Source organism: Barbus barbus (assembly GCF_936440315.1).
Source record: "Barbus barbus genome assembly, chromosome: 43".
NCBI classification, from domain to species: Eukaryota; Metazoa; Chordata; class Actinopteri; order Cypriniformes; family Cyprinidae; genus Barbus; species Barbus barbus.
Genome location: NC_136721.1, coordinates 9,352,587 through 9,379,499, shown reverse-complemented (window position 1 = coordinate 9,379,499; position 26,913 = coordinate 9,352,587). Strand labels below are relative to the sequence as shown.

The following is a 26,913-nucleotide window of genomic DNA, read 5'->3' as shown; positions in this document are numbered from 1 at the left end:
AATTAAAGGACCGTTACTAAATTATGGTCATCCATGACATGGCAAAAACTACACTGAAACCAAAGTAGGGATTCAATTTATATGCACTACAGCATTACATATATCACAGTAACAAAGCAAATGACCTGTTTTCCTCCTGAAACTGAACTGACAGTGCAATGAATGATTTATTTGGCCACTTTTGTGAATGTTATTACAGAAGGAGTTTTCAATATTGAAGCATGTGTGGAAACAGGTGAATAGTGTTTGCAGTTATGGGAAATGCATGTGTGTGTTTGGGAATGACATAAGGGTATCGGTTTTTGTGCTACAGAAACCAGTTTTTGTGTCTAAGCAATTGGGCATATTTACCCATTCTAAGCCATTTGTGTCTAAGCATTCTAAGCATATTTACTGACATATTGCTCAAGACTTACTGATATAAAAATAATAACTCAACTTTATTTGAGGTATTGCTTGTACACTATGCACATTTCCTACAGTTTTTTACGATTGCTTAGGCACGATTTTAAAAACAAGGCTCATTTTGTCAAAACACTACACACAGTTCACACATCTACACACATAGAACATCTCAGATCTTTTGCAAAATGAAACACTTCATTCAAAACTTTACAATAATTTAACAAAACCAAGTTTCAGTACCGAATGATACACATGGTTCGCACAGTCAGATTCTGTTTGAACCACTTACACACTGCAGTGCTCAATCTTAAACACTTTTCTATCTTTCTAATGATACAGTCTGGGTTTGATTTTTTTTTTTTTTTTTAGTTATTGTTAAAGAACATAAATTGACCAAACACAATACACGAGACAAGTGTTGCACACTGATGAAAGTATTTATTTCTCACCACATTGTAAAATCCTTCAGTACATCATTGCAATTAGGCTGAAAATCAGATCATATTCTAAATACAATATAGTACATAAACTAGAAAGAAGAAGAAGAAAAAAAAACACCTTAGCATCATCTCTTCATGTAGCTAGATATAGCCACTTCGTCCACATCACAGGCAATGTCCTCCCTCGCAAAACAGCAAGGGAAGAATTTTCTCGAATGGTGACTTCATCCTTGCCCAGACTCTGCATCTGTTAGTTCACAGGCCTCCTCCGTAGCTTGAATGAGGGGTGTAACCAGTGGCGGACTGGCCATCTGGAGCACCGGGAGTTCTCCCGGTGGGCCGTTGTACAATGTGGGCCGGCTCTTTGCGTAATATATAAAAAAATTGATTATTAGTAAATGTATATCCTTCCATCGGCCCAGACGAATGGCTCGCGCGGCCCACTTCATTCAAAAATTCTAATTAATATAGCATGCTCCGGCTCAGTACAGCAGCTCAAAAGCGCTCGTCAATGTCAAAATGTTTGAAGTAGCCAATCAAAGTGTAGAAGGCGGGGTTTACTGTTCACAGATGCTGCGTGCGACTTGAATGCGAGCTGAGGTAAGATGTAAGCAGCTAAACATGACGAGACAATTCAGCAATATTTGCCAACCGTTTAGTTAAACGACAGACATTAATTTTCAGGAATGCAAACTACTACTGGCCTTTTCAAATTTCTCAGATTTTAATGCCGTTATTCGAATCGTCATAATGTAGGCTACATAATGCAGTTTTCAGCAGACATGAGATAAGTGTTAATGTAAATCTGCTTTCTTATGTGATTTCACGTGTTAAAAATTAAAAAAATCGTTCTCAATCTTCTACTCTAGAACCATGTAAATCTGAAGACTTTTGCTTTTGAGTGCTGTGCAAAGGAAAGTGATTTATGTTATAGGCCTAATAAAAATATAATTTGCTTATTAATTCACATGCATTAGCCTATTTTATATACACACTGGTGGTTAAAAGTTTTAAATAATTAAGGCTTTTTAATTATTTATTTATTTGAAAGAAGACTGAATTTATTTGATCAAAAATACAGTAAAACAATAGCCTAATATTATTAAATATTACACTTAAAATAGTGGTTTTCTATTTAGGATGTTTTAAAATGTAATTTATTTCTGTGATCAAAGCTGAATTTTCAGCATCATTACTCCAGTCTTCAGTGTCCCTTCAGAAATCATTCTAATGCTGCCTAATTTGCTGCTTTTATTATCAGTTATTATTTGTAATCAATTATTAATAATGGTTTTATTATTGGTATAATGGTTCTCAGTTAAAGAACAGCATTTATTTGAAATATAAGTACTTTGTAATTGTCATGAGTCCGGGCCCTGCAGTTCTGCCTTTCTCCACCAGAGGTCCACCATCTCCACCATCTCCCTTCCTCCCGCACTTCATTCCCCTAACTCCACTCAGCTGCCACATTACACACACCTGTCACATTATTACAGTCATTACACTCTCACCTGTTCCCCATTGCCACAGACTATATAGTCTCCCCTCTCCCACCACTCTGCCTGGGTTCGTTAATTGTAATTTGTAATTTTGTTGCAGTGATTGCATTTCTTGTGTTTTGCTCTGGTCTGGGCTACATGCACTGTGTTGCCGTCTGGTATCCCAGACCTTTTCTGTTTAATTTTTTGCCGTGTTTGCTTTTTGTTTTATCGAGTTCGATACTTTTTAGGCACCGACCGAATTGCCTCGATACCACCGAGTATCGAAAAACATCTTGTCGTTCGGTACCAAATTTCGATACCTAAGGGGTTAATCTCATCACCGTCAGTGAGCCAATAATCCTGCAGAACTAGGTGTGTTTGACTAGAAGTGGCAACGCGCTGATAGATCAAATGAAGATGTGGATTTTATGGTCTTTAAATGCAAGATATTTAAGGTGTTCCTAACGTATACTTACAATAGGTCCTCTTTAGCACAATCAAATATACTTAAGCATATCATAAGTAGAAAACAGCAATATTTTAATATTTTATTAAAATTTAAAGTAACTGTCTTCTAATTTAATATATTTTAAAATGAATTATATTCCTGTGAATATAATTCATATCAATATAATCATTTTTAGCAGCCATTATGCCACAAATGTTTCTTAAAGAAACATCTTTTGTGAACCATTTCTTATTATCACAGATAAAAATAGATGCACTGCTTTATATTTTTTTGTGCAAACCATTTTTTTCAGGATTCTGTACTGAGTGATGTCTTTTTAAACAGCAAATAGGATCTTTTAATAACATTAATCATCCTTGCTGAGTAAGAGTATTAATTTCCTTAAAAATAATCTGACCTCAAACATTTGAACTGTAGTGAATAATATTTGTTTTTTTGATTGTGTATTTTATGTTTCTGTTAATATGTTAAATTAAAAATGTAATTTACTTCTGACAAATAAAAACATAAGAAAAATATATATACTTTTTTTGTGGTGGTGCTTTGAAATTTATGGTGAGGCAAGAAATAAATCTACACTTGAAATATAACTGAAACTGAAATATTACCTCACTGTTGAGCCCAAGGATCAGCGGGTAGAGATGCTGCTGTATAGGCCTGACTATAATGTGCCTAATCAGGCAATTAAACAGTATAATATACAAATCCTTTAATACCTCTGTGCATGCATTAATTCTGTCTTTTATGGGATTTACGTTTACATGGGTTTACATTTCATTTGAACTGAGCAACTAGTTTTGTGACATTGTTGTGTATTCGAAATGCATTTACAGATTCACTTGAACTGCTGTTTTTTTCCCCACTCTCAATGGCCAAATTGTGGATGCTTCAATTCCCAGATGGTATAAAATGGAGACGTGTGACATTATTTTCTTAAGTGGATGGGAATAGCTCTTATCTAGACACTTCACTAGCTGGAGACGGATGAGAATAAAGTGGACCGAATGTAACAGCCTCAGTTTGAGGTTTCTGAATGCTGCCACTGCATCTTATATTGCGGACGGCAGTAGATCGATGTGCTGTATGAGAAAGAGAGAATCTCGAGTGAGCCCTTTCAATGGACCTCAACATAAAACCGTTTTTGTTTGGCTGGGCTTCCTGTGTAGACATTTATCATATTTTGAGTTTGTGGAAATAAACAGCAGACTCGCATCTTTGAAATGACCATATATTTTGGTAATTACATGCAAACATCAAAGGACCTTGGCTCTGTAAAACATGTTGAACATCAAACCAGAGGCTTTGTCACCGAATCGGAAATCCCAATTAGGCTGAATGTTTCAGACTGTTTATATATTTGTGTGGAATTCTAATTCACCTTGAGAGATGTTTGTGTTTGCGTTCTCTGTTAAAATATTATGTTTGCTTGTTAATTGCTCTGGACCGTCCGCCTCTCCCACTGGAAGAGAGAAAAGGTGTTTACTGTGAAAGTGAGATTTTTTGCAGCTTTGCCTTGTTTTTGCTTATTGCCATTTTTCTCGGTCGTGCTCTGTTAGTGCTGGTTGGTGTGGACGGTTTGATGGTGAGATGTCCCAGTAGGATGAGCATTCTCTGATTGGTTCGCTGCTGTTTATTTGCTAACACAAGTTTTCAATTTTTTTTAGCAAATAAAAATGTGCAAAAACTTGACATTGGGATTTTTTATTTAAATTCACTGTGATGAAGAAGCTCTAGGAATTCATGTCACAGTAATCTGTGATAAACGTGTGGGCATCATCTAGAGGAATTATTGTGATTTTTATGGTAGAAGTTGAAAAACAAACGTTAAGCAGATTTGTTAGTTACTTTTCCACCATCAGCTGAACCATTCTATGAACAACAAGGAACGATTCCAGTTATGTTTCCACTTAACTTGGCTCGACACGGCATGGTTTCGAACTGTGCTCAGCTATTGGTTTCTCTCTGTAGCCGGCCAAGCGTGCTATTTGAGCAAAATAAACAGAAATATCTGATCAATCTCCATAACATAATTGCTATTTACATACCATACTGTATGTAAACACCTGTGTTACAAAGGCAATGACTGACACACTTGTATTACGAGCTCTGTTATCATCCCCACAGTGGAAAATGAAACCAAATATGTGCCGACTTGCATGGATCGGAACGGAATGGACCCTTTTAAGCAACAAGAACTGTTCAGCCTAATGCTGGAAAAGCAGCTATTGTATTAAACCGATCAAATGAAAATAATAAAATAACACAGAAACACATTACAGGTAACAGAACAAGTGGCCGGTCTATTGCACTTACGCTGCACATTAGACTTAATGCACTGATCTATTCTGACGCATCAGATTGGTTTTGTCATATCCATTGCTATGGTTATTGCAATATCAAACGTAACCTTCGAAACTTTTGTCACTTTAGAAAGTTTACAGTGTGTACAGTTTACACTGTAAGAAAAAAAAAAAAAAAAAAAGTTGAGCAAACTTAAAAGTTTAAGGCAACTACTAGCTTCAGCAGATTTTTGAGTTCTCTCAACTTATTTTTGTAGGAGATTTTTGAGTTTTCTCAACTTTTTGTTGTATGAACTTAAAACAACATGTTGAGAAAACTCAAAAGTCTGCTGAAGCTGGTTGCCTTAAACTTTTTAAGTTTGCTCAACTTTTTATTTATTTTTTACAGTGCATGAAAAATAACTTTTATTCAAATGGATTATAAACAGGAAGTGGGCAAAGACACTCTCTTTTAATCAATGAAGCTCACATCTTGTTTATACTTTGTTGGTTACTTTGTTCGCTCAAGCTGAATAAACTTACGCGGTTCTCACTTACACACCACTGAATGGCCATTGCGTTCACATCCTCAACAACCGTATCTTTGATTGGCTACAATGCTCAGTGCTGCAAAAGCACGTTGTAAATTGAAACCTTTGATGCTCTACACTTACACAAATATGGGAGCGTTTGAAAGCAGCCACCTATCGGTGGGTCAGTACTTGGTACTACCGGTACTGTGGAAAGACTGGTATCATTACGTTTTTAAAATGTATTGCATTGACTTGGTACCAAAATACCAATACCTTTGACAAGTTGTTTAAAATTAAAAAATTCCAAAAATTGATTTATATTAAAAAGAATATGCAAATATAAATGAAAAATCCATTGCAACTGATACTTGACTGTATAATTTAGTATATATAATAACCAATTTGTAACACTTGTAACACTAAGATATATAGATGATAAATGGATAGATGATACATAGATCTGTCTCTTTAATTCTGTATAACCTCCAAACCTTCTTGTGAAAAGCACAGCAACACTACAAAAGTATAAGATGGCGTATCAATTAATTTTCCTTCTGCATGCCATTTTGCAATTAGTGTCCGTCAGATATGATGCAGCTTTGAGTCGCATGCCTGATAGCCACAGGGTCTGTCCTGTCTGTCTCTGAATGTGTGCTCATTAATCACTGTGTGTATGTGTGTAAACCGAACCTAAGTGTTGGTTCCATTACCTTGTAGATGTAGCTCAGGGGTTAATGACTGTGGGTCACAGTATGAATATATTGCTGCTCTAACGCTTTTATGGGCCGCTTAGTTCTCCTTCCTTTTCGGTCTTTCTCCATTTATCCATCCCCGTCTCCCTTTCACACATCTCTCCTCTTCAGTGTAATGCAATTTGGCCTAGAGGGTCGATTATTCACATGGCCCCGATGTCTGGCTTTAACGCTTCTCTTAAGTTGATTTATCTAACACGTCTGTCAAGCCATATGATGAAATATATTTGGACTTCAAAGCATTTCCCGGATATTATCTGCTCTTTAAATATAGATTTTGAACTGCATTATTTATTTTTAGATTTTCTTCTTGTATACTATTATGATGACACATAGCAAGTCCCTGTTATGGAAGGACAATGTTTCATATTCTATGCTGTGTGTTATTAAGCTAGAATGGAAAAAAAAGATTGTCTGCCTGCTTTCAGACGAATGGTAAAGGCTTGAATGAGTTACCTTGAGCCAGAGCTTGTCCACAGATGACCGTGACTGCACAGCAAGATTGCACTGTTTAGTGCAAGTCCACACGCACAAAATAAAGGCAGCGGAGTAGGGAATGACAGATTTTCTCTCTACCCACTTCACTGCTCTCATCCAGCTCGTATGAAAAGCACAGTTCAAACTCACCCACTTATTCTGCTGTGAATTTGACCCACAGCTGTGCAGGAACCTGACAGTGCCATTTCACCACCTGTTACGTCTTTCCAGCACTGAAATGAGCAGCAGGAACCAAACGCAGAAAAGAGAACAATTCAAACTAAAATGAAAATGCAATCCTTTTTTTCTCACCCTCATGTCTTTCCTAACTCATATGACTTTCTTTCTTCTCTGGAACTGAAAAGGAGAAGTTCAGAAGAGCAGTTCAAAAGCTGCTTTTTTTCCATACATATAAAGAATACAGTGACCAGGGCCTGACAAGCTCAAAAAATAAAATAAAAAATGCAAAGATAACAATCTTCGGAATCCATACAATAGATTTATGTGAGAAATTTAAATTGTTATTCAATCAAAATCTGTCAAATCTCATTTACACTTCCACATCACAACTGTCAGGTCATGTGACATGCAAAAACCAGTGCCATTAATATATTAATTTGTGAATAAAATGAATAAGTCACATTGACCACTTTCATAGTGGGCTATGCATGACAGCCAATTAATTTATTCCTTCCTTATATAGAAAACAAATTCTTAAACCTTTGGGTTCCATGGAAAAGTACAGTTTTTTACACTACTATTCCAAAGTTTGGGGTCAAGACATTTTTATTTTTTTTTGCAAATTAACACTTGCCACTCCAATGCTTTTATTTAGCTATATACTTTTATTCAGCAAGGACACATTCAACTGATCAAAAGAGACAGGAAAGACATTTAGAAAAAATTCCATTCCAAATAAATGCAGTTATTTTTGATTTTCTGTTTATCAAAGAATCTTGAAAAATGGAATCACGGTACAAAAATATTAAGCAGCACAAGTGTTTTCAACATAGTAATAATAAACCACTTTCATAGTGGTTCACTCAGCAATATATGTATGTTTACATGCTCATGCACTACAAATCATCCTGCACTGTTCCCCAACCAGCTGCTTGACTCAAAATGTCTCTCTTTGCACATGTACAGTATTTGTGAAGCATTTGTATAGTTTGTATTTTTTATCCTTTATTCTTTTAGTTTGTATAGGGTAAATACCTATATATAGTATACTTATAGTTAAATCTGTCAGTAGGTTAGTTGTGTATATAGGTTTATAGTGTTTTTTTTGTTTGTTTTCCCCCCTCATTGTTGTATGTCTGTATTTATGTAGCACCGTGGTGTTGCGAGGCACAACATTTCGTTCCACTGTATGTCCCCACATGTAGCGGAATGACAATAAAGCTCGACTTGACTTGACACGTTAGTTGAGCATAAAATCAGCATTTCTGAGGAATCATGTGTCACTGGCTACTAAAAAAGTCAGCTTTGCATCATACAAATAAATTACACTTTAAAACATGTGAAACTATTTATATCAATACAATTCTGTATGTTTCATTAAATAATGCACACTTGGTGAGCGTAGGAGACTTCAAAAACATTGAAAAAACTTGTGTCAGGACACAGGCTAGGAGACACAGAGGAGTAGGGTAACAAGTGACTTTATTAATGATAACAGAAGTGAGAGTCCAGGGGTTACGTGAGAGCAGAGTCGGGGAATGAGGGCCGGTTGGCAGTCTAGCCGATGCCAGGGAAGGAATAGCAGGCAAAAGGGGTTATCTAGGGAGCGGTGGAGAAACGTCGGAATATCTGGGCGAAGGCACAAAGGTTAGTCGGTAGGGTCTGGTTTGGTTCCTGTAGTGAACGGTAGACCGGACGATCAGTGAGTGAGTGGAGTGGGGTTTTGTAGATGGCTTGATTAGAGTTCGGCAGGTGCGGGTGATTAGAACACAGGTGACTGAGATCGTGGGTAAGTGGTGGCTGATGACTGCGGTGACTGGGGTGACTAAGACTCACTGACAGAAGGTGAGTAGATGGTGTTAGATGTTATTTCTAGCTTTAGATTTGTAGTTGAGTTTCTGGCCAGTGCTCATGGGTTGTTCTGGCTGTGGGCAGTAGGGAGCAGTTGGATGCCTAGCAGGGGGGCGACAGAGAGGCCTGTTGGAGTCAGAGTGGACCGCCTGTCCTGAACAAGACACATGGACAAAGATCTGAGGCTGGTTTAGCATAGGACCTCAGCCTGAGCCAAACCTAGTGCTCATCAAAGCTTCCTGGTCAACTGTCGTCTGCTTTCATCCCCTTCCCATCTGCCTCCATCAGCAAACACACACACACGTTCCCCCTTTTAGCCCACCTTTGACTCCAATGTTATGCATTATTTGCAATAACATTGCCCTCCACGTCATAGCAAACTGGGCACTTTATCATCACCATGTCTGATGGTGATGATCTTTTGAATTATAAAGGTTTGATGCAGTCCAAGGTGCTTAGAACTGTTATTCAGTATCCTACTGAGCACAGGGATTTAACAACAACAAAAATCAATTCTCTCTGCTGATCATTCGATTGGAGTTGTCTTTATGATGCATTCAGTCTTCACTGCTGGTACACAAAGTAGTAGTCTAATGCCTAATACTTTTTAAATGACCAGAGTTGTGTTAAATGAGCCTCATTTAAAGCCATTATTGTACAAATTGAACTGGTTGTTAGAAAAACTACAGCATGAGAACAAAATGAATAACATGAGCTTCTGGAAAATGTGAATGAAACAAATAACCTACTCCCCAGAGTTAGCCATTAAATAAGCTTAAACAGGCTTTTATTAGTCATTCAGCTCATTAAAGAAGATTTTGATGAGATTTATCAAAGTCCAGTAAAGCCGTGGGCATATTGACAATTTTCAGAACATTTAGTCTAGAAGTAAGATAAGAAAAAGATTTTTCTTCTGTTGGTTAAAAAGGTTCTGACAAGTGCTGTGTTATCTTTCTTTTTTCTTTCTTCTTGTAGGCACTTTCTTTTCAAGACGCCGTCGGGGAGCACTCCTCTGTTCAGCAGCTCTTCACCAGGTTATCCCTTGACCGGTGGTACCGTCTACTCCCCACCACCCCGGCTCTTACCCAGAAACACATTCTCCAGGAGCTCCTTCAAGCTGAAGAAGCCCTCCAAGTACTGCAGCTGGAAATGTGCTGCTGTGTCTGCGATCGCAGCCGCTGTGCTGCTGGCCATCCTGCTGTGCTATGTCATAGGTATGTTGTACGTTTATATATGAAGTATATTTATATATGATATAAATTATATGAATATAAATATATACATGTAAATACATGTAAATATTTTCAAAATATATGCTGTATATGTGTATTTATACATATATACATAATAAATATACACAATACACACACATATATTATGTAAACATCATTTGTCATCATTATCATTTGATAGCACTAATTCAAATGAATTGCAATCTGGCATTGAATTTGTTTTGCTGAGTGTTTGATTCAGTTGTGATCAGTGGCAGAAAAATTCAGCATACACAGCTGAGGCAAGTCTTTAATATTTTGTTATATGAACCACAGCCTGATGCTTCATGCTTGTGGAAAAAAAGAAACTTTCTTTGCATAAAAGTAACTTTTTAAGCAATTTATCATGATGCAAACTGATATTTAATTCACATTTTACAATTCAATCATGCATAATTAGGTCCTGAACTGAATTCATGGATCCTTGATGGGTCATTTATTGCTGTCTAAACAATAAGTCAGCAAGCACGGCATGATAAATCAATTAATTTAATTAGACACTCCTTAAATGTCATGAGCACGAGTTAGCGTAGTTAGCAGAGGGTTTGCCGGGCAGTGCTCAGTGTCCTCTAGCACACCATGGCCTTTCAAAGCTCAAAGAATGATCCTGAGATGACTCACTCAGAAGAATGACATTTATCACGAAGAACGAAGCGCTTCAAAGCATCTTTGATAAACCAGTGATGTGTGTTATTGTTGTGGTACAATTGCAGCAAAGCAAATACCCACGTAGAGGGGCGGAAGGAGCCTCAGCGTGTGGACGTTTACTTCAGACGGCAACATGTGATTCATCTGCTGTTTGATATGAGCTGTGATTCGGATGTATTTGGCAAGGAGGGTTTGGTCTTATCAAGGCACCTCTCTGCAGGGAGTGTTGCTTAAATCTAAAGTTCCTCTCTTTTAAAAAAAAAAAAAGATTTAGGTTAAGTTCTTAGTAACTGAGAAGCTAAAAGTTGTAAAGTTGTTCTGATACATCCTCAAGTGAAAAAAAGACCAAATAAAAACACGTTTTAGTGTATTTTTGTGGCTGAGTGTTGCATTTGAATAGTGAGGAAAGGCAAAAGAGACTGCGTGTAGAGTCCAATGAGAGTCGGATCCCTTCCAGAAACGACGATAAATGTCACCAAGCACCTTGAGTCTGCGCCAGTCTGCGAGAGAGTTGCACCTTTACAAAGCAGTGAAGAAAACAACGCTCTGTCTTTTCTGCTTGAATAATCCGCACATTTACAATTTCAATATCTCATTTGTTTTTCTTTGTTTATTTTGCAAGCATACTTGGCTTCTGCCTTATTTTTAGTTTTTGTGCACATTTCCGAGTCAGTTTTTGCCTCAGTACCGTCAGACATTTATAAATATACATACATATACGCACTCTAAAATATATGCTCAAGGTACTTTTGATGTGTGTTTTTAAATGAGAGTGTATTTGTGTGTGTCTTGTGCGCAGTGGCCTGTAAAGTGTTCTGTAAACTATTCCAAAACCTCAGGGACTTTTTGCCGGTACAATAGGACTCTTAATGCATATGTGTGGCTGGTCCACTGAGCTGTAACCACCCACTGAGCAACACTGTTCATTGCTTGAATCGCACAGGTTCTTGAAAAGTTTCCACCAGACTTCACACAACACTTTGTATTTGAATGCACACTCGGACTGAAAGCTGCAGTTCTTCTGGTCTATAGCGTATGCCACATAGTAGTGTGTATTGTTTTCCTTATGGTGCACTAATAACAAACCATTTACTACGACTTTTGCCTCAATAAACTACTAATTTTCTGCTTATTAATAGTTAGTAAAGTAGTTGTTAAATTTAGGTATTGGTTAGGATTAGGGATGTAGAATATGGTCATGCAGAATATGTGCTTTATAAGTGCTAATAAACAGCCAGTATGTTAATAATAGACATGCTAATAAGCAACTAGTTAATGGTGAGAATTGGTCCTTACACTAAAGTGTTACCTAATTTTTTTTATTGAAAATATTATAAAATATTTTCCAAATCATATGAACCTTATATGAATACATTTCTAAGATTCTGGCATGTGTTTGATGCTACATTTTTTAAAAATATTTGAACTTTTATTTATTTCGAACCTTCATATGTTGACCAGCTAGCAAAGAGTTGTTACTTTCATTTTTGTCTGTGGCAGTAATATGAACTAGCTTCAAAACACATTTGCATTATTAATAGAATAATAGAATTCCAGTCCCAGAATTCCAAGTGCGCTCCCATTAAAATCCAGCATTGTCCACTGCTCACCCGAGGCATCATTACATCTTCAAGCTCTTGGATGGCTGATCCAGAGAATGTTTGTCTTGTCATTCTTGTGTCAGAGGCAGCATCCCTTGCCTGAGATCTGGATGCAAGTTGCTAGGAGACAGGTGTTGCGGTCCTGATGTTGGAGGAAGTAGGAAGGTGGGGGTGCAATACGGGGCTCAGCGGATGCGGCTGGCTGCCATAAGGCCACTGTGACTAATCTGGACTAATTGCTGAAAGATGATGAAAGAAGCAGATGAAAGAAGGGGAGATAAATGATGGCTGTCTAAAGGCTAAGTGAAGTATTCTGCCCCCCACCGCCTCCACGCAAACGTAGATGCAGCGGATAGCTGAGTGTGTAGCGTTCTGTGCATACGAACATCAGTTGTAATGAAGAGTGAGAGCCGCAGTCTAGATGACCTGAATCCCTCAGGAGACAGTGAGGGATTCGACCGCTTCATTAGACAAACTTAACGACAATATGAAATGACATTCACAATGCCTTTCTGTTCCATATAACATGTCTTTTTAGTAAAAATAAATGTTCAAAGGGAAATTATGCAGGTGAGACATGAATTTATTCATCTGATTTGTTTGGATTTACAATGTCAGTATTGGCTAATGCAGATATGCCAATGATTCACAATTCTTTATTGAATGATTTTATCCACTACAATTAATCTGAATTATAATTATTGCTACTTTTGTGCATATATCAGACTTGAAGTTTAATAGCCAAGACCAAGAAAGGCTGAATACACTTTTTACAACGGGCCAACCATTCTGCATCATGATTTCTACATTTAAAGAAAATAAAGCACCCTCTTTTCATTGTGTTTTTAACCACTATGTAATAACATTGACATTAATAATTTCATACAGTGCAACTGCTGTGAAAAAAAGCATTGTTCTTCCTTTAAAGAAAACATGCATGTAATTACATCTGTAATTACTTCTGTAATTACATGTGTAAATCTACAATAATTATCTTAATTAATTAATTTGTTTATTTACTCTTTATTTGCCATTATTTATGTGCCATAAATAGACAGTACACTGTAAAAAAGGAATTTTCTGTGTGGATTTTTACAGGTGTTTAACCTGTATTTTGAATTTTGCACTTGTGTTTGTGTTTTATGGTTAACGGAAATGTCCGTAAAATTAATGGATAATGTCCTGGGAGAAAATTACCAGAATTTTTTTTATATTTTTTTACAATGTAGTTAAATAATAATATAAAGTGGGACCAAAATATGTATTTTCATTGACATAATATATTACACCCTTGAAAATTGATCACTGGCTTGTCCATCCAAAGAAAAAAAACTATGTCTGTGAGTCTAACGTAATGTACCCAGCTATTCGGTTTCTGTTTGTCATATATATATATAGAGAGAGAGAGAGAGAGAGAGAGAGAGAGAATTTTTGAATTTGAATAGCTATTTATTACAAATAGACAATAAAACAAAATATAAATCACATTATATATAAAAATCACAGAATGTGTGTAAAAAACAATTAATCTTCAAAAACAGAGCACAATGCTTCTTTGCTACACCATCTCAGCTCAAAAGAAAGAAGATCATTCAATAACTTATAAAAATTCAAATCAATCAAAACTCTAGCCTTTACAAGACTTGAGAACAAAGTAACAACATCTTGCCCAGACTTCTGCTCAATCTTGTTTTTTCTACTTGTATAAACAGCTAATTTAGCTTGACCCAAGATAAAATTCAGTCATTGACAATCATAACGTTTCTTCTTCACATACTTAGCACCCAATACAAAAATTTACATTGAAAATGTTTCATTAAAACAACCAAAGAGACTTCTTAATACCATAAATAAATGGTTTAACCTGGAGCGAGAGAGAGAGAGAGAGAGAGAGAGACAGTTAAAGTGTAACTTACATGTAATGGAATTACATAATTTAATTACAAAATACAGTATAACTGTAATCAGTTACAGTTACTGAGAAAAAAAGGTGTAATTAAATTAGTTATTTATGAGAATGTTAATGGTTAAAAAAGGGGTTACATCTAAATATTTTCACATGCATACAGATTTAATTAATTTCTTTCCCAAATTGCATTGATTGCTTTAAAATATGAGACCAATGTTTCAGGAGTTTAGGAGACAGAATATGACACATGCTGCTTATTTGACTGTTTCATTTCCTATCCGTGTTTGTTTATGCTTTAGTTTTTAAGATTAACTGTTTTTCCCAGATTTTGTTAGATGCCAGTGTTTTCTGTCATAGCTATGCAAACATTTTATTTCAAAAACAGCATCATAACTATTAACAGGGCTGTCTTTTGGGTGGTGCAACTGGTGCGGTTTAATTTTGTTTATCTTAATTCAAGTGATGAAGGATTTTGAAAGTCTGACAGAAATCAGTGTTGAGTCCTACTGTAAGGTTAACCCTGCCTGGTTCCTGGTTCAAATGACTAACAGTTGAAAACATTCGTTAGAAATTTAGAAAAGTAATCAAATGTAATTAGTTGCATTAATAAAATATTTGAAATAGTTATACTACTTATTACATATTAAATAGGGTAGCTTGTAGTCTGTAACCTATTACATTTGCAAAGTAACCTTCCCAACACTGTATATACCAAAATCATATTTTAGTGTAGTTTTTAAGTCAGTAAAAACTATGCCCCTATGCTATTGCTGAATAATTTAGATGCTTTGAGAATCATTTCAGAATTGTGATTCTCTCAATTGAGGAGCCTAAAGATTCCCTTGTCTGCGGATGAATCATGTACATCCAAATTGTGAATTAATAAAGTATTTGCTTTGATTTCATGTTGACTGTTTATCATCTATTCAGTTGCAGTGCAACGTTAGCAGGAAGTGTAATGACTCACCATTCCAGCTCTTGCCAATGAGACAGCGACTTGTTTATGGAAACAGGTCAAGTCTCTGTCAGGTCTATGGTAACATGCTGTATGTCAGTCAGAATGAGTCATCATGTGTCCACTTACCAGCGCTCTCTGTCAGCAGGGACTTTTACTGTCACCTGCCCATTTTATATTTGTCCTCACACGCACCCTGGCAGCCTCGTGGCGTGCTCTTCTGCCCATACGGGCATGCAAACACAACAATCAGTCACACACCTACACACCCCGAGATGTTGGAGATTCTGTCAAGTTTATTTGTATAGCGCTTTTTGCGATATAAATCATTGGAAAGCAGCTCTATAGGAAATTATGTTTCCACAATATATTTATATATTGCAGAATCTTAATATATTTAACTTATGGCAAAATTTGGTAATTCTGTATGTTGTCTGAGCTTTGGCATCCTCTGAGGTCCTCTGAGAGGTTGGCATCATCTTTTCTCAGGTGTTCGGTCATCTCGGTCTCGTGGAGATAATATGTTCGCCAGCCAATCTCTAACTCGCAACCTCGCACCGTTTGCCTGACTCAAACTGACACACTCCAGCGTACATGCCTGAAGCTGATTAAAATGACACTTTTCATTTTTTACTTTCACTTTTATATTTACTTTCCCCTTTATTCCGTGTTTTTCTGACATCTGCTTAATATTAAAGTGACAGGAAAGCCAAATAGTTTGATTAGAGCTTTGCGTGCATATATGCTCAGATCGCGGGACAGAGATCGTGGGATCCCCATCGTCACTCTATAGCTGCGATAAAAAATGCTGTCAGTCAAAGCATCAGGCTTTCTGCTGGTGCATAGGACTGAGAGAGGGAGAAGAGGTGAATTTTCTTGCACATGTGTGTGCGTTTATACCTTGGGGAGTGATTGTTGTGCTCTGGGTATTTGACAAGCCGAGTGGAATAGATTGGATCCATCTCGTCATGCCCACGCAGGAGGTTCAGGGAGGTGTGTGTGTGTGTGTGTGTGTGTGTTAAACTCAGAGACCTTGCATGCCTGAAGCAATATCCTTGATTTTTATTTTTTATTTATTTATTTATTTTTTTGGAGCACATATGTGTTTGTGTGGCATTTTGGGATGAGTTTTATCTAGGGATTGGAAGTTTTCCCAGGGTGCTTTGAGAGTTTTTTGGTCAACAGTCAAGACTGAGTGAGCTGATGTAATTAGATGGAGCTGGTCCTCGGGGTGCGGCGGTTCACTGTAGCCTTTCATTTATATTCATAGCAGCAGGACTCATGCAACTCGAATCAAAACACACATCAAAGCCACACACACACACACACACACACACTCCAAGGAGATCAGCAGCAATGAAAACAACAGTTTCACCTTCAACGAGAGGCTGATTGTGTGTGTGTGTGTGTGTGTGTGTGTGTGTGTGTGTCTGCCTGCCTGCTTTTGAAGGTGATATGCAAGACAGGAGTGTTTTTTTGCTTTTGCATTCCTCTTTCTTGGTCAGTTAGAAAGTTTTTAGATAGGCAGAGTAGGACCACATAAACTGGTCACAAGACATATTGTAATAATTTTGCAGTAATACAATTATAGAAATTGTCTCAGGGGTGCAAAAACTAAGGAAAGTTTATTTGCATTCATACCACCTGCGAATATACCCCTCCAATTAAACAAGCCCAACTTTTAGTTACAATTTCTCTTAGACTGCTATTTATTCATAACCCGAAGTGAATATTGTATTTTTTATATTATTATTATTAACACAGTATTGCCACAAATAAAAACTGTCTTTATAAGCAATAATATTTGACGCCGATACAAAAGCCCAACACAAAAGCATACTGTCACAAGATAATAATAGTTATTGTTATTATTATTGAATATTGTGAAATATTCTTTACTTTCAAGCCACACCACTTTGATTGAAACCCTAACAAAACACTTGTAAAATAATAAACATAATCATACATTTTTATATACGTTTATTATTATTATTATTGAATACTAGAGATTTTTATTATTTCACAAGTTTATTTTATATCATATTTATATTGGTTTCTTTGTTTACGTTCATGTTACATTTCTTTGGTTGAGTCCCAGACTTTTTATTCCTTTTGCAAACAAACCACTTGTGTGTTGATTTCATAAAAAGAGACCATGAGCTCCATATATGTTTGTAGTGTGTAATACACAACAGACAGATAGAATGCTGTCTTTTCTCTTTAAAGCACACAGTGCTTGCAGGCTATAGATTTATTTAATTAAACTGCACTAGCCTACAGTTTGACTTTGATTGTATTTTGATTAATTGTGCAGCCCTTGTGTAGACATTAAACAAGCCTTCTGTAACATCAGGTGAAGATTGCTGTGAAGTGAGGATGAGTTGCATCACGTTGATTGAGGTACAACTGTGTGTGTGTGTGCGTGCACGTGAGCTCCACTGGGAAACACTTGCATGACTGTTTTCATTCACACAGCTCATTCAGGTAGCAACTGTTCTCAGACAAAGAGAGGGAACGATGAAGCTCTGGGGGTTCTTACCCTCTGGTGAGTTTTCCTCTCATTGGGTTCGCTGACCATCTCACTGTCTTCTGGTCCTACCAGCCATTGTAGCTTGACTTCAAAGTGGCTTCTGATTGTGCAATTTATTTGCTTTTTGCTGGAATGGTGCCCATAGGGAGCAGCCTGTTTCATCCATACATATTCCTCGTGGGTATAACTACACAAGGCCTAATAAATAATGGAACAGTGGGCAAATATCAGTAGTTTCTGATATGAAGCGTTTGGCAGTGAGTCGTGTTCCAAAGGGTGGCAACACAATAGCTGTAACTGGTTTTGCTGGCTGTGCAAATTGGACAAGTGTGTTTTTGACTTTCTGAACCATTGGTGGACCACAAATCCTGGTGTCTCCCAAAACCATTATATGAAGCCCCACCCACAAATTGTGACATCATGCACAGGGTTTGGGGGTGGAACAGTACTGTTGATAGAGACAGACAGTTATGGTCTTTAAGTGCAATATAGAATTTGTTTGTTTGTTTGTTATGCTTGTTCTTTTTGCACAGCAATAGTGCCTTCCAGAGTCTATTTCCTTCATTTTTTTATGTTTGACATTTACTTTTCAGATGTCCTGCACATTCGTCCTCATCAAGGTTAAAAAACAAAATACCATGTACTGTCAACTTTGATAATTCAGGGACACATATTTTCCCCCCTGTTGTTTTAACCCTGAAGAGCAAGTGAAAAAGATTTTTAAAGTCTCTACCTGTGTCATTTTCCTATTTTAATGTTATTACACATTGCAAAAAAAGTTAAATGAAATATGACGTCACACTGCAGTATTGTAAAATAAAGTCACCTTTTTATTGTGTTTTATGATTTATTTTTCATTTTAATTACACTGAAAAAAATCATGCCTTTTCAAAACTATTCAGTACACATTTCACAGTAACTTAGTCCTGAATGAAGAGAAAAGTTATTCCAGAATAGAGCTCTAAAAGCCTTCCTTCACATAAGAGTAAAGGTCTCTGCACACTGAGTCCGAAATTTTTTTCGTATTCGTTATCCTAAAAATTCATCACGCACAGAAACCTTGCACACTGAGTCCGATGTGTATTAATTAATCCATTGCGAAAAAATTTGCAAAACAGTATGAGTCTTCAAGCATTGAGGATGATTTTGTTGTCCTTTCACTTCTTAAAAAAAGAAAGGACATATTGGGTCCATCCAATCCTGAGATATAGAGAGGAGGAAGAGTTCCCTCTCCTTATTAAGGAGCAGCGGGATTATCACGGGCGATTCAAAGTTTACTTCAGGATGCCAGTGGCTCAGTTTGATGTTTTGCTAGCAGTAGTTCAGCCACATATTAAAAAGAAGACCACCAATTTCTGTGAACTCTGTGTGCAAGGGTCTTTACAGTGCTTTGTGCTGCGAGACGAAATAGATCAACTTGACAGTCACCATTCTGGATTTTCGCTCGCTTGTACGGTGGCTCTGAACTGTCAAAACACCTCTAGAAATGCTTGAAAAAAACTGAAAAAACTAAACCGATCCAAATTTTTTATGACGGATGAAGATTTCGGAGGCATTGTGTAAACATGATTGACATAACATGAGGTTGTATTTATTTTTTAACGTGCAAAAATTTTGCATGAAATTTTCAGACTCAGTGTGCAATGACCTTAAGACAGGTAACGGACAACTGCTCTATCATGTCAATTAGCATGTGTCTTCTTGTGCACCTGACCAATAATTACCATTCAAGCACACCTCGCTTGATTTGTCTGTGTAGCCACAGCCATTTGATGTGGCTTCTATGCAGAGCAAAATCATAATACAGTAATGCACTCCAACAGACTTTCGCGCATGTCGTCAAGCCTCCAGAGACTTTCCGCGGAGCACCTCAGCAGCACGACGGCCACGTATAGCTGTTTCATAAAGCTGACAGCACTATCTGTTTAGTGTCGTCCTCAATTTCCAAGCATCTTTCATGCTGTCAGAGGTGAGTCAGCTCTCTTCTGCAGTCATTCTGCAAGCGTGAGCTCACAAAGGAGATCAGCTGACTTACTCGTGGCTTGATGTTCAGGGCCGTGCCTTGAGGTCAGTGCTTCTCATGGATCACATCAGCAGCACCTTCATACACTGAACACACGCCAGATCTCCGAGAGGCCCCTCATGGACCGCCAGTGGTTTAAAACGCCACACACATCGTGTAAAAGCAGTTCTGGGTTAGGATGATAAAATATGTGTTCTTTGGTAAAGAGTACAATAATGTAAGGATATCAGTCTTCCTGCAGAATCATTAGTGCAGAGTACCAACTCTGACTGACCAATCTCAAAATAATGATCAATTAATTAATTAAAAAAAAAAACTAAAGTCAGTTGAAAGTCACAACTCTAACCCTAAACTGAACATGTGACGCATATAAGCATTAGGCCAAAAATGCATTACCGTTCTATTTTCAAAATGGATTGCTGAAGAAAGAGTTCCACTTTTGCAATGCTGCTGTCAGCACCAACTCAGCTGGTACAGCTCAGTGAAATAAGTTTTGCAGCTCATGTCGGTTATAGATTTCATTTTCTCAGTGTGCTTTTAGATCTGAGAAGAACTCCAGTCTGAAGACCCAGACTTACTCATGGAAGACAGGGGAATACTTTTGTCATCTGTATCCCCGTCTGTTCTCTCACTCTTTCTCCTTCTTCCTGTTTCTCTCTCCATGCTTTAGGTAGGTAATATTATTCATCACTTTGAAGAGGTGAATTATACATAGAGATTACATAAAGTGAGATGCAGCATCTCATGAATTTCACATCTAACACATTTCCTCTTAATAATTAATGTTATTGCGCAGACCGAAAATGAGTTTGTTGAAGATCTCCCCCAGATTTGATTAGAAAAAAAGTGCAAACTGACTCTAATGGTAATGCTAATGCTGCCAGACAAGAGACCAGTGTGCAGCCCTTACCTGACCCATAACCACATTCTTCCACAGAAGACCAAAAATATCAAGATATTTCCTGTGCTGTCAGAGTGTTATTCTCCAGATGGATGCTGAATGAACCTGCAGTATGTAAATTAATGTTTTAATTATTTTAATTGTATTTATTTATTCTACAGTTACTTTGGTTACTGTTGTTACTGTTAATTGAATATCCTCTGTTGACAAATAGTTGCCTTGTTAACACATTTGCAGCAAATGAAAACTTGTAAACATGCTGTTGAAATAGCTGAACATATTTAAATTCATGTGGTAGCGACATACCTTACATGAATTCATTGTAATATATTCTTTAATACCTTTGAAACTAATTGGGTCAGAGATTTGAAGAGGTTTATCTGAACATAAATCCAGATTTTAATATTTGTTTTCTCACTATGGTGAAAATAATTTGCAATTCATCCTACACTTTGTATTGAAACCATGCTTTAATCTCATTATGTTGACCATATTTGCTCCACTAGAAGAAAACCTGATGCTAAAATGCTATTCAGTGATATTTAAAGGTTGAGTGATTTTTTTTCTTTTGTGATTGAATTCAAAAAGGTTTAATAAATGTGAAGAGAGCAATCCATTAGCCTTTCATTTCATTTCAATGGCTGTTGCTCACCTGTACTTGCTGCCCTGTAAATATACGACCTGGACACTGGAATCTTGCTTAAAAACAACTCTAGAAGCATATTTTTGTGGCCGATCATCTGAGCCATGAATGCAACTCTCTATTATAAGGGGGAAAAATATACATCTGTTTCACATGGAAGTCACAAGGTCACGTCGTGAGATATGAAGTCACATTGCGGAATATAATGTAATAGTTTGAGATATAAAGTCACATTGCAATATTGTGAGAGATAAGTCACCTTTTATTATTTTTATTTACTTTCAAATTCACTGAAAAAAGTCACTCAGAAATTGCTAGTAAATTTCTAACAATAACAAAGAAATGGCAAGTAACACATTGAATTACATACTGAATTCCAATAATCGTTTTATTTTTACTTTAAGATGGAATCTCTATCTTTTGTTTCTTGCTGCTTAAACTGTCTAAAAAAGTTCACTTGTAAAACATCTAGAATAATACTAAAATATAATAAAATATTTGCATTTATGTTGAAATTTCAGCTTTGAATTCAACCAACAGCATGCAGAGGAATAAAACATTATGTTAGAGAGTTTCTCCACAGCACTGCTTAGTGTGACAAGATGTCTCAGGTCATAAGAGGCCAGTGCTGCGATGAAATGGACGAAGAGAAAGCAGGAGGTATAGAGGACACGAGTAAGGTGAAAAGAACAATGAACAAGCGAGAGATAAGGCTGATTAGAGTATAGAGAGATAAGATGAGGAAAAATGCTTGTGGGACAATGACTAGATGACATCAGAGCAGCTGACAGCCTGAAGGAGTCAGCTTTTTCTTTTGACCCCTCTACATGAGAGTGATAACGTGTCCTCAGATGTACAGTAAGGAGGTAGGGAAAGACTTGTCATTGATTTTGTGTGGATGAGATTGAGGGAGGGATAGAAGAACTAGGGGGCGGAGATGAGGTGTTATGGTTGATTCTGCAAACGTCAGCGTTTTCCCGAAAGATTTAATGTGTGTGTGTGTGTGTGTGTATGGCTGCACTTGTTTTCCCTTGGGGCATCTCATTTGTAATTTCCACCAGCACATCACAAAACTAACTTTCTCTGATCATTATCATATTTCTTAAACACGACTTGACATATTTGAATATTGCCTATCGAGTGATCTCCATTGGAGCTAATCAGTCTCTGCAAAGTCTTGGAAGCACTGAAGCACTGATTATAGTACATATGGGGTGCGGAGAAAAGCGGGCGGCTAGCCAAAATTTTCTCTGGCGCACACATACAAAAAGAAAGAAAGTGTTGACAATATTTGGCATCTGTCACCAACTTTAAACTGTCTTCAGTTTATTTTTCCAAGACAATTTTCTTGTCCTCTCACGCCTTGCTCTGCGATATCAAGATAAGTGTCACTTCTTTCCTGACACCGTATGGTGTTGCTTATGTGCCACTAGCTTCTGGTTAGTGTTGTCAAATGTACCGACCACGATACCATTCGGTACTGAAATTTTAAAAACGTCAGCGCTCAAATCTTAATGGGAAATGGACATTTTTTAAATATCAGTACCGAATGGTATCGCGGTCGGTACTTTTGACAACACTACTTCTGGTGACATATTCATATCTACGGCAAGTTTAGTATTCCTGTAGCAGTTTGGATTAAACTTGGTCCAACTAAACCTGTCTGGGCACGGAGCCCAAACAAAGCACTGACTGTAGTCAAAGTGTCATTGGCTATAATGAGTGTATTTGTATGCTAAAGTCTCCTCTGTCAGCCAGAGTTATAGTTGTATGGGTGTCGCAGGCTCTCGGCTGTCAGGACGTGTCATCCATGTATACATAAAGTGGTTGGGAGGTGTAATGTAGTGTCATGTTCTATTTTTTAATTCTCTCTTTCTCTCCCTCACAGCTCTTAATCTGCTTGGCTTGAACTGGCGACTGAATCCTACTGAAGGGCATCTAGTGAACACTGGCCTCAGCATGAGTATTCCTGGCATTGGTGACGTGGCAACAGTGCCCTCCGGAGGCAGAGGTAAAAGCAAAAGACTTGTGCCAAAACCCTGAAATGCGACCAACATGAAATCCAAATGACCTGATGACATGAAATGCAAACCCCCTGATGACATGAAGCCCAAACTGCCTTATGTTTACACCTGTCAATCATTTTATTATGCACAATTCATAAGCACATGTTATTCTAGTGTGTGTGTGGGGGGGGGGGGGTATTATTCAGTAATTTATTTTATGTAATAACATATTAATGACATTTTTAAAAAATCGCAATTCAAGCCTCATTCTACATATTTTTCTAGCTGAATAGTTCACCAATCGCAAAATAAACATTTCTAATATAATAACTATGTAATGACTTATTAACAACAATTACAAGCAAGCAATTACATCTAGACTATTCTCGTTCACTAAGTCCCACCCTACATTTCTGTAGTGAAATATTTTTTCACTCTTTGATAAAATATTTAGTTTAGTAATAACCTATCAATAACTATGTAATAACTGTATAATAACATCATAGCCTATGTTCACGTAGTCTAACCTATTTTTTTCTCCCTGGATATTTTATTTTACTCAGCGATATGTTAAATGTGTTGAGATTGCAGGTTTTTATTGTTTTCAGCTCTTTTCAGTGGTTCTTCTGCAGTTCTGCATGAGAAATTAATGCTAATGTATTTATTTGAAATGATGACTAGATTTATTCACTGTTGGCTTGTTATAACACATGTTAGTCTCTGTCAGCCTGAGGCTTTGTAAGAATCATCTGAGCCCAACCAGTGATTGTCCTGTACTGTATATTGAGAGATACATTAGTGTAAAATCACAGTCTAGTGGGCAGTCGTGGCCTAATGGATAGAGTGTTGAACTTGTAACCTGAAGGTCGTGGGTTCGAGTCTCCGGTCCGGCAAGGATTATAGGTGGGGGAGTGAATAACCAACACTCTCTCCACCCTCAATACCACGACTGAGGTGAGACCCTTGAGCAAGGCACCGTACCCCCAACTGCTCTCCGGGCGCCACAGCTTTGGCTGCCCTCTGCTCCAGGTGTATGTTCACTACTGTGTATACACTTGGATGGGTTAAATACAGAGCACAAATTCCAAGTATGGGTCACCATACTTGGCCACACACCACTTCCCTTTCCCCTTTCCCTAGTGTGTCTTTTTCTAACGACAACCTTTGATAAACTGGGTTATTTAAATTAGACGTTTTGGAGCTCAGTGGACTTTAGTTAATGATTCAAAGCTCTGGCTAACTCTCAGTGGCTCCGGCACAAAAGAGTCTCCCCGTTTGTTGTGCGTTCACCTCAAATGATTTATCATTATCAGTGTCAACACGTTCAGATGATAACGACTGCCGCTGACCTTTAGAGAGTACCGGTATTGATGTTTTTCACACAGAGTACAGCTTCTTCTCGCTTTAGATGGGTCTAAAAGAGTGGGTCTTTATGAGACAGAACACATAGGTGCAAATCTAGGTTTAACTGTGGAGAATGTGTATGCACAATCCTATTTGTTTTGGGGTGTAATGGACAACATAGGCTCATTGGAAAAAAACGTGCCTCCAAAACCGCAGTTTCCATTTCCTTGCAAAATTCTATGTTATGAACACTTATCTTATACACTTTGACATTTGCATCACCAGCTGCATATGTATGGCTTTTCTGATGTTGTAAACTTGCTTGGTAGCTCACCTGGTACGTGTTTGTGCGAGTCCAGTGAAACATGAGTCACAATTCTGAATCAAACAAGTGTAGAATCAAGCTAAAACATTTTTATCTCATGTTTTTGTTTTGTTTGTAGGTAGTACAATATTTTCAAATGCGATTTCAAAAGCATTTCGCGCCACTGTTCGGACATTACATTTCCAAACTGCCGTAATATGTACAACAACGCAAGATGTAATAAAACCTTGCCACATTCACATTAATCTGTTGCAGATAAAACTGAACATGCTTTTAGCATCACTCACTGGACATTTCACTTTGAAAATGTTGCAAAATGTGTAATATTACTTGAATGAATGTGCAAAAATGTCACAACAGGCATGTTTTTCCAGTGAGTCTGGATTGGTAATGGAAGGACTCCTGTCTTATACTGGATGAACATAATGTGAGAGGAAGGACATCGTGTGCATAGGGTTTAGAGTGCATTTGCTCTCTCTATCTCTTTCTCTATTTTTCTGAAGTGTTTTTTCCCCTTCACTTTGATGGAGAGTTTCTGAAGAAGGGTTAGCTGTCCTACAGACAGACATGCACATATACACGTGTGTTGTAGTGTGCTGTCAGTGGGGGAGGAGAAACATGATTCTAGACTCACACCATTTGAATGTTGTTGTTATGTGAATCTACAAGGCCCTTTCACATGACTCATGTCAGGACTTCAGTGAACCTCTCAACACAAGCCTCATGTGTCTTTTTGACCTTGACATGAAATGTGCTTCTGATATCATCACAGAAGTCCAATTGAAAGCAAGTAAGGGAGCTAACATGTATTTGAGCTTGTGACTGAAAAAATGCATTGCTGAAACCTTGAGGGATCTTTGATGCTACTAATCCTTTGCGGTTGCTGTGAGGTGATTGATTCTTCACCTATGTTTTCTACATAAAGCAACATTTGCAGGACATTGGATTTCTGTAATGTGACATATTTTTCAGTGAAACAAGACATTAAGCTAGAAAATACAGTGTAAAACTTAATTTCATCCATTGGGAATCAATTGGATTGAGAAAAGTGGGCATTACATACCAGAATTAGTTTCATATGGACTTATAATAAAAATTGTGAAAAAAGTTATTTAAGCTTCTTTTAATCCTCTGATGGATGCCATCCACTAAAAGTCAATTTAGTAATTCAGGGTAAGATGTTACATGCGAACCAAACTGATTACATTTGTCCCTTACCCATATAATTTTATATGGCATTCCTCTTTATATTGCTTTTATATAATAACATACTGTACACTCCACATCGCTCTGGAATATCTCCCTCTATATGTTTTATTCCAGAAGATTCAGACTTTATTAGCGTATTTATTTATTTACATATTTATTTATTTCAATAGAGTAAGATCTAAGGAACACTTTTATTTTGTAATTATTCAGAGTATTTGCTACTCAGGAATCTCTATGGGGATTTCCATTCAACTTTACTGTGGCTATTTCTAAGACTCTTTAAAAGGAAATATTTTACTGACTAATTATTTTACAATTAGATTTTAATTGAACAAGTAGACCTAATTAAGTGCTTATATTTTGATATAGCCATAGGGAGCAGAAGATAAAGAAAGTACAGAAACACTACAAGCATAAAAGTGTGTATGTACCTAATCAACAATATTTTTGTCACGTTGCACTTGGACAAGGAGCGAGGAGACACGGAGATATCCCATTCAGAGTTTTATTCAGAATCCAATTACACGGAACGTGGAGCTTGGGGGATGGACAAACACATATGACGTTCAATACCGGACACAGGGGCAGGGAAACGCAGGGCTTATAAACACTAGGAAATCAACAAGGAACAGGTGTGGACTAATCAAACGGGGCTCGGGACTAATTAACTAATAATGACAG

The 26,913-nt window shown here is 37.3% G+C and overlaps 1 protein-coding gene across 3 annotated transcripts in view; it reads left to right on the top strand.

Annotated features, from left to right (window-relative positions):
• The window catches only part of LOC306862811 (teneurin-2-like), a gene marked incomplete at its 5' end in the record, with an annotated part of 193,201 nt that overhangs the window by 134,947 nt on the left and 31,341 nt on the right, over nucleotides 1-26,913 (top strand). For all 3 annotated transcript variants that reach the window (XM_079405818.1, XM_079405820.1, XM_079405819.1), the window contains 2 exons: nucleotides 9,843-10,081; nucleotides 23,237-23,359. In XM_079405818.1, coding sequence (XP_079261944.1) covers nucleotides 9,843-10,081; nucleotides 23,237-23,359 — 362 coding nt within the window. The remainder of the gene's footprint in view (nucleotides 1-9,842; nucleotides 10,082-23,236; nucleotides 23,360-26,913) is intronic.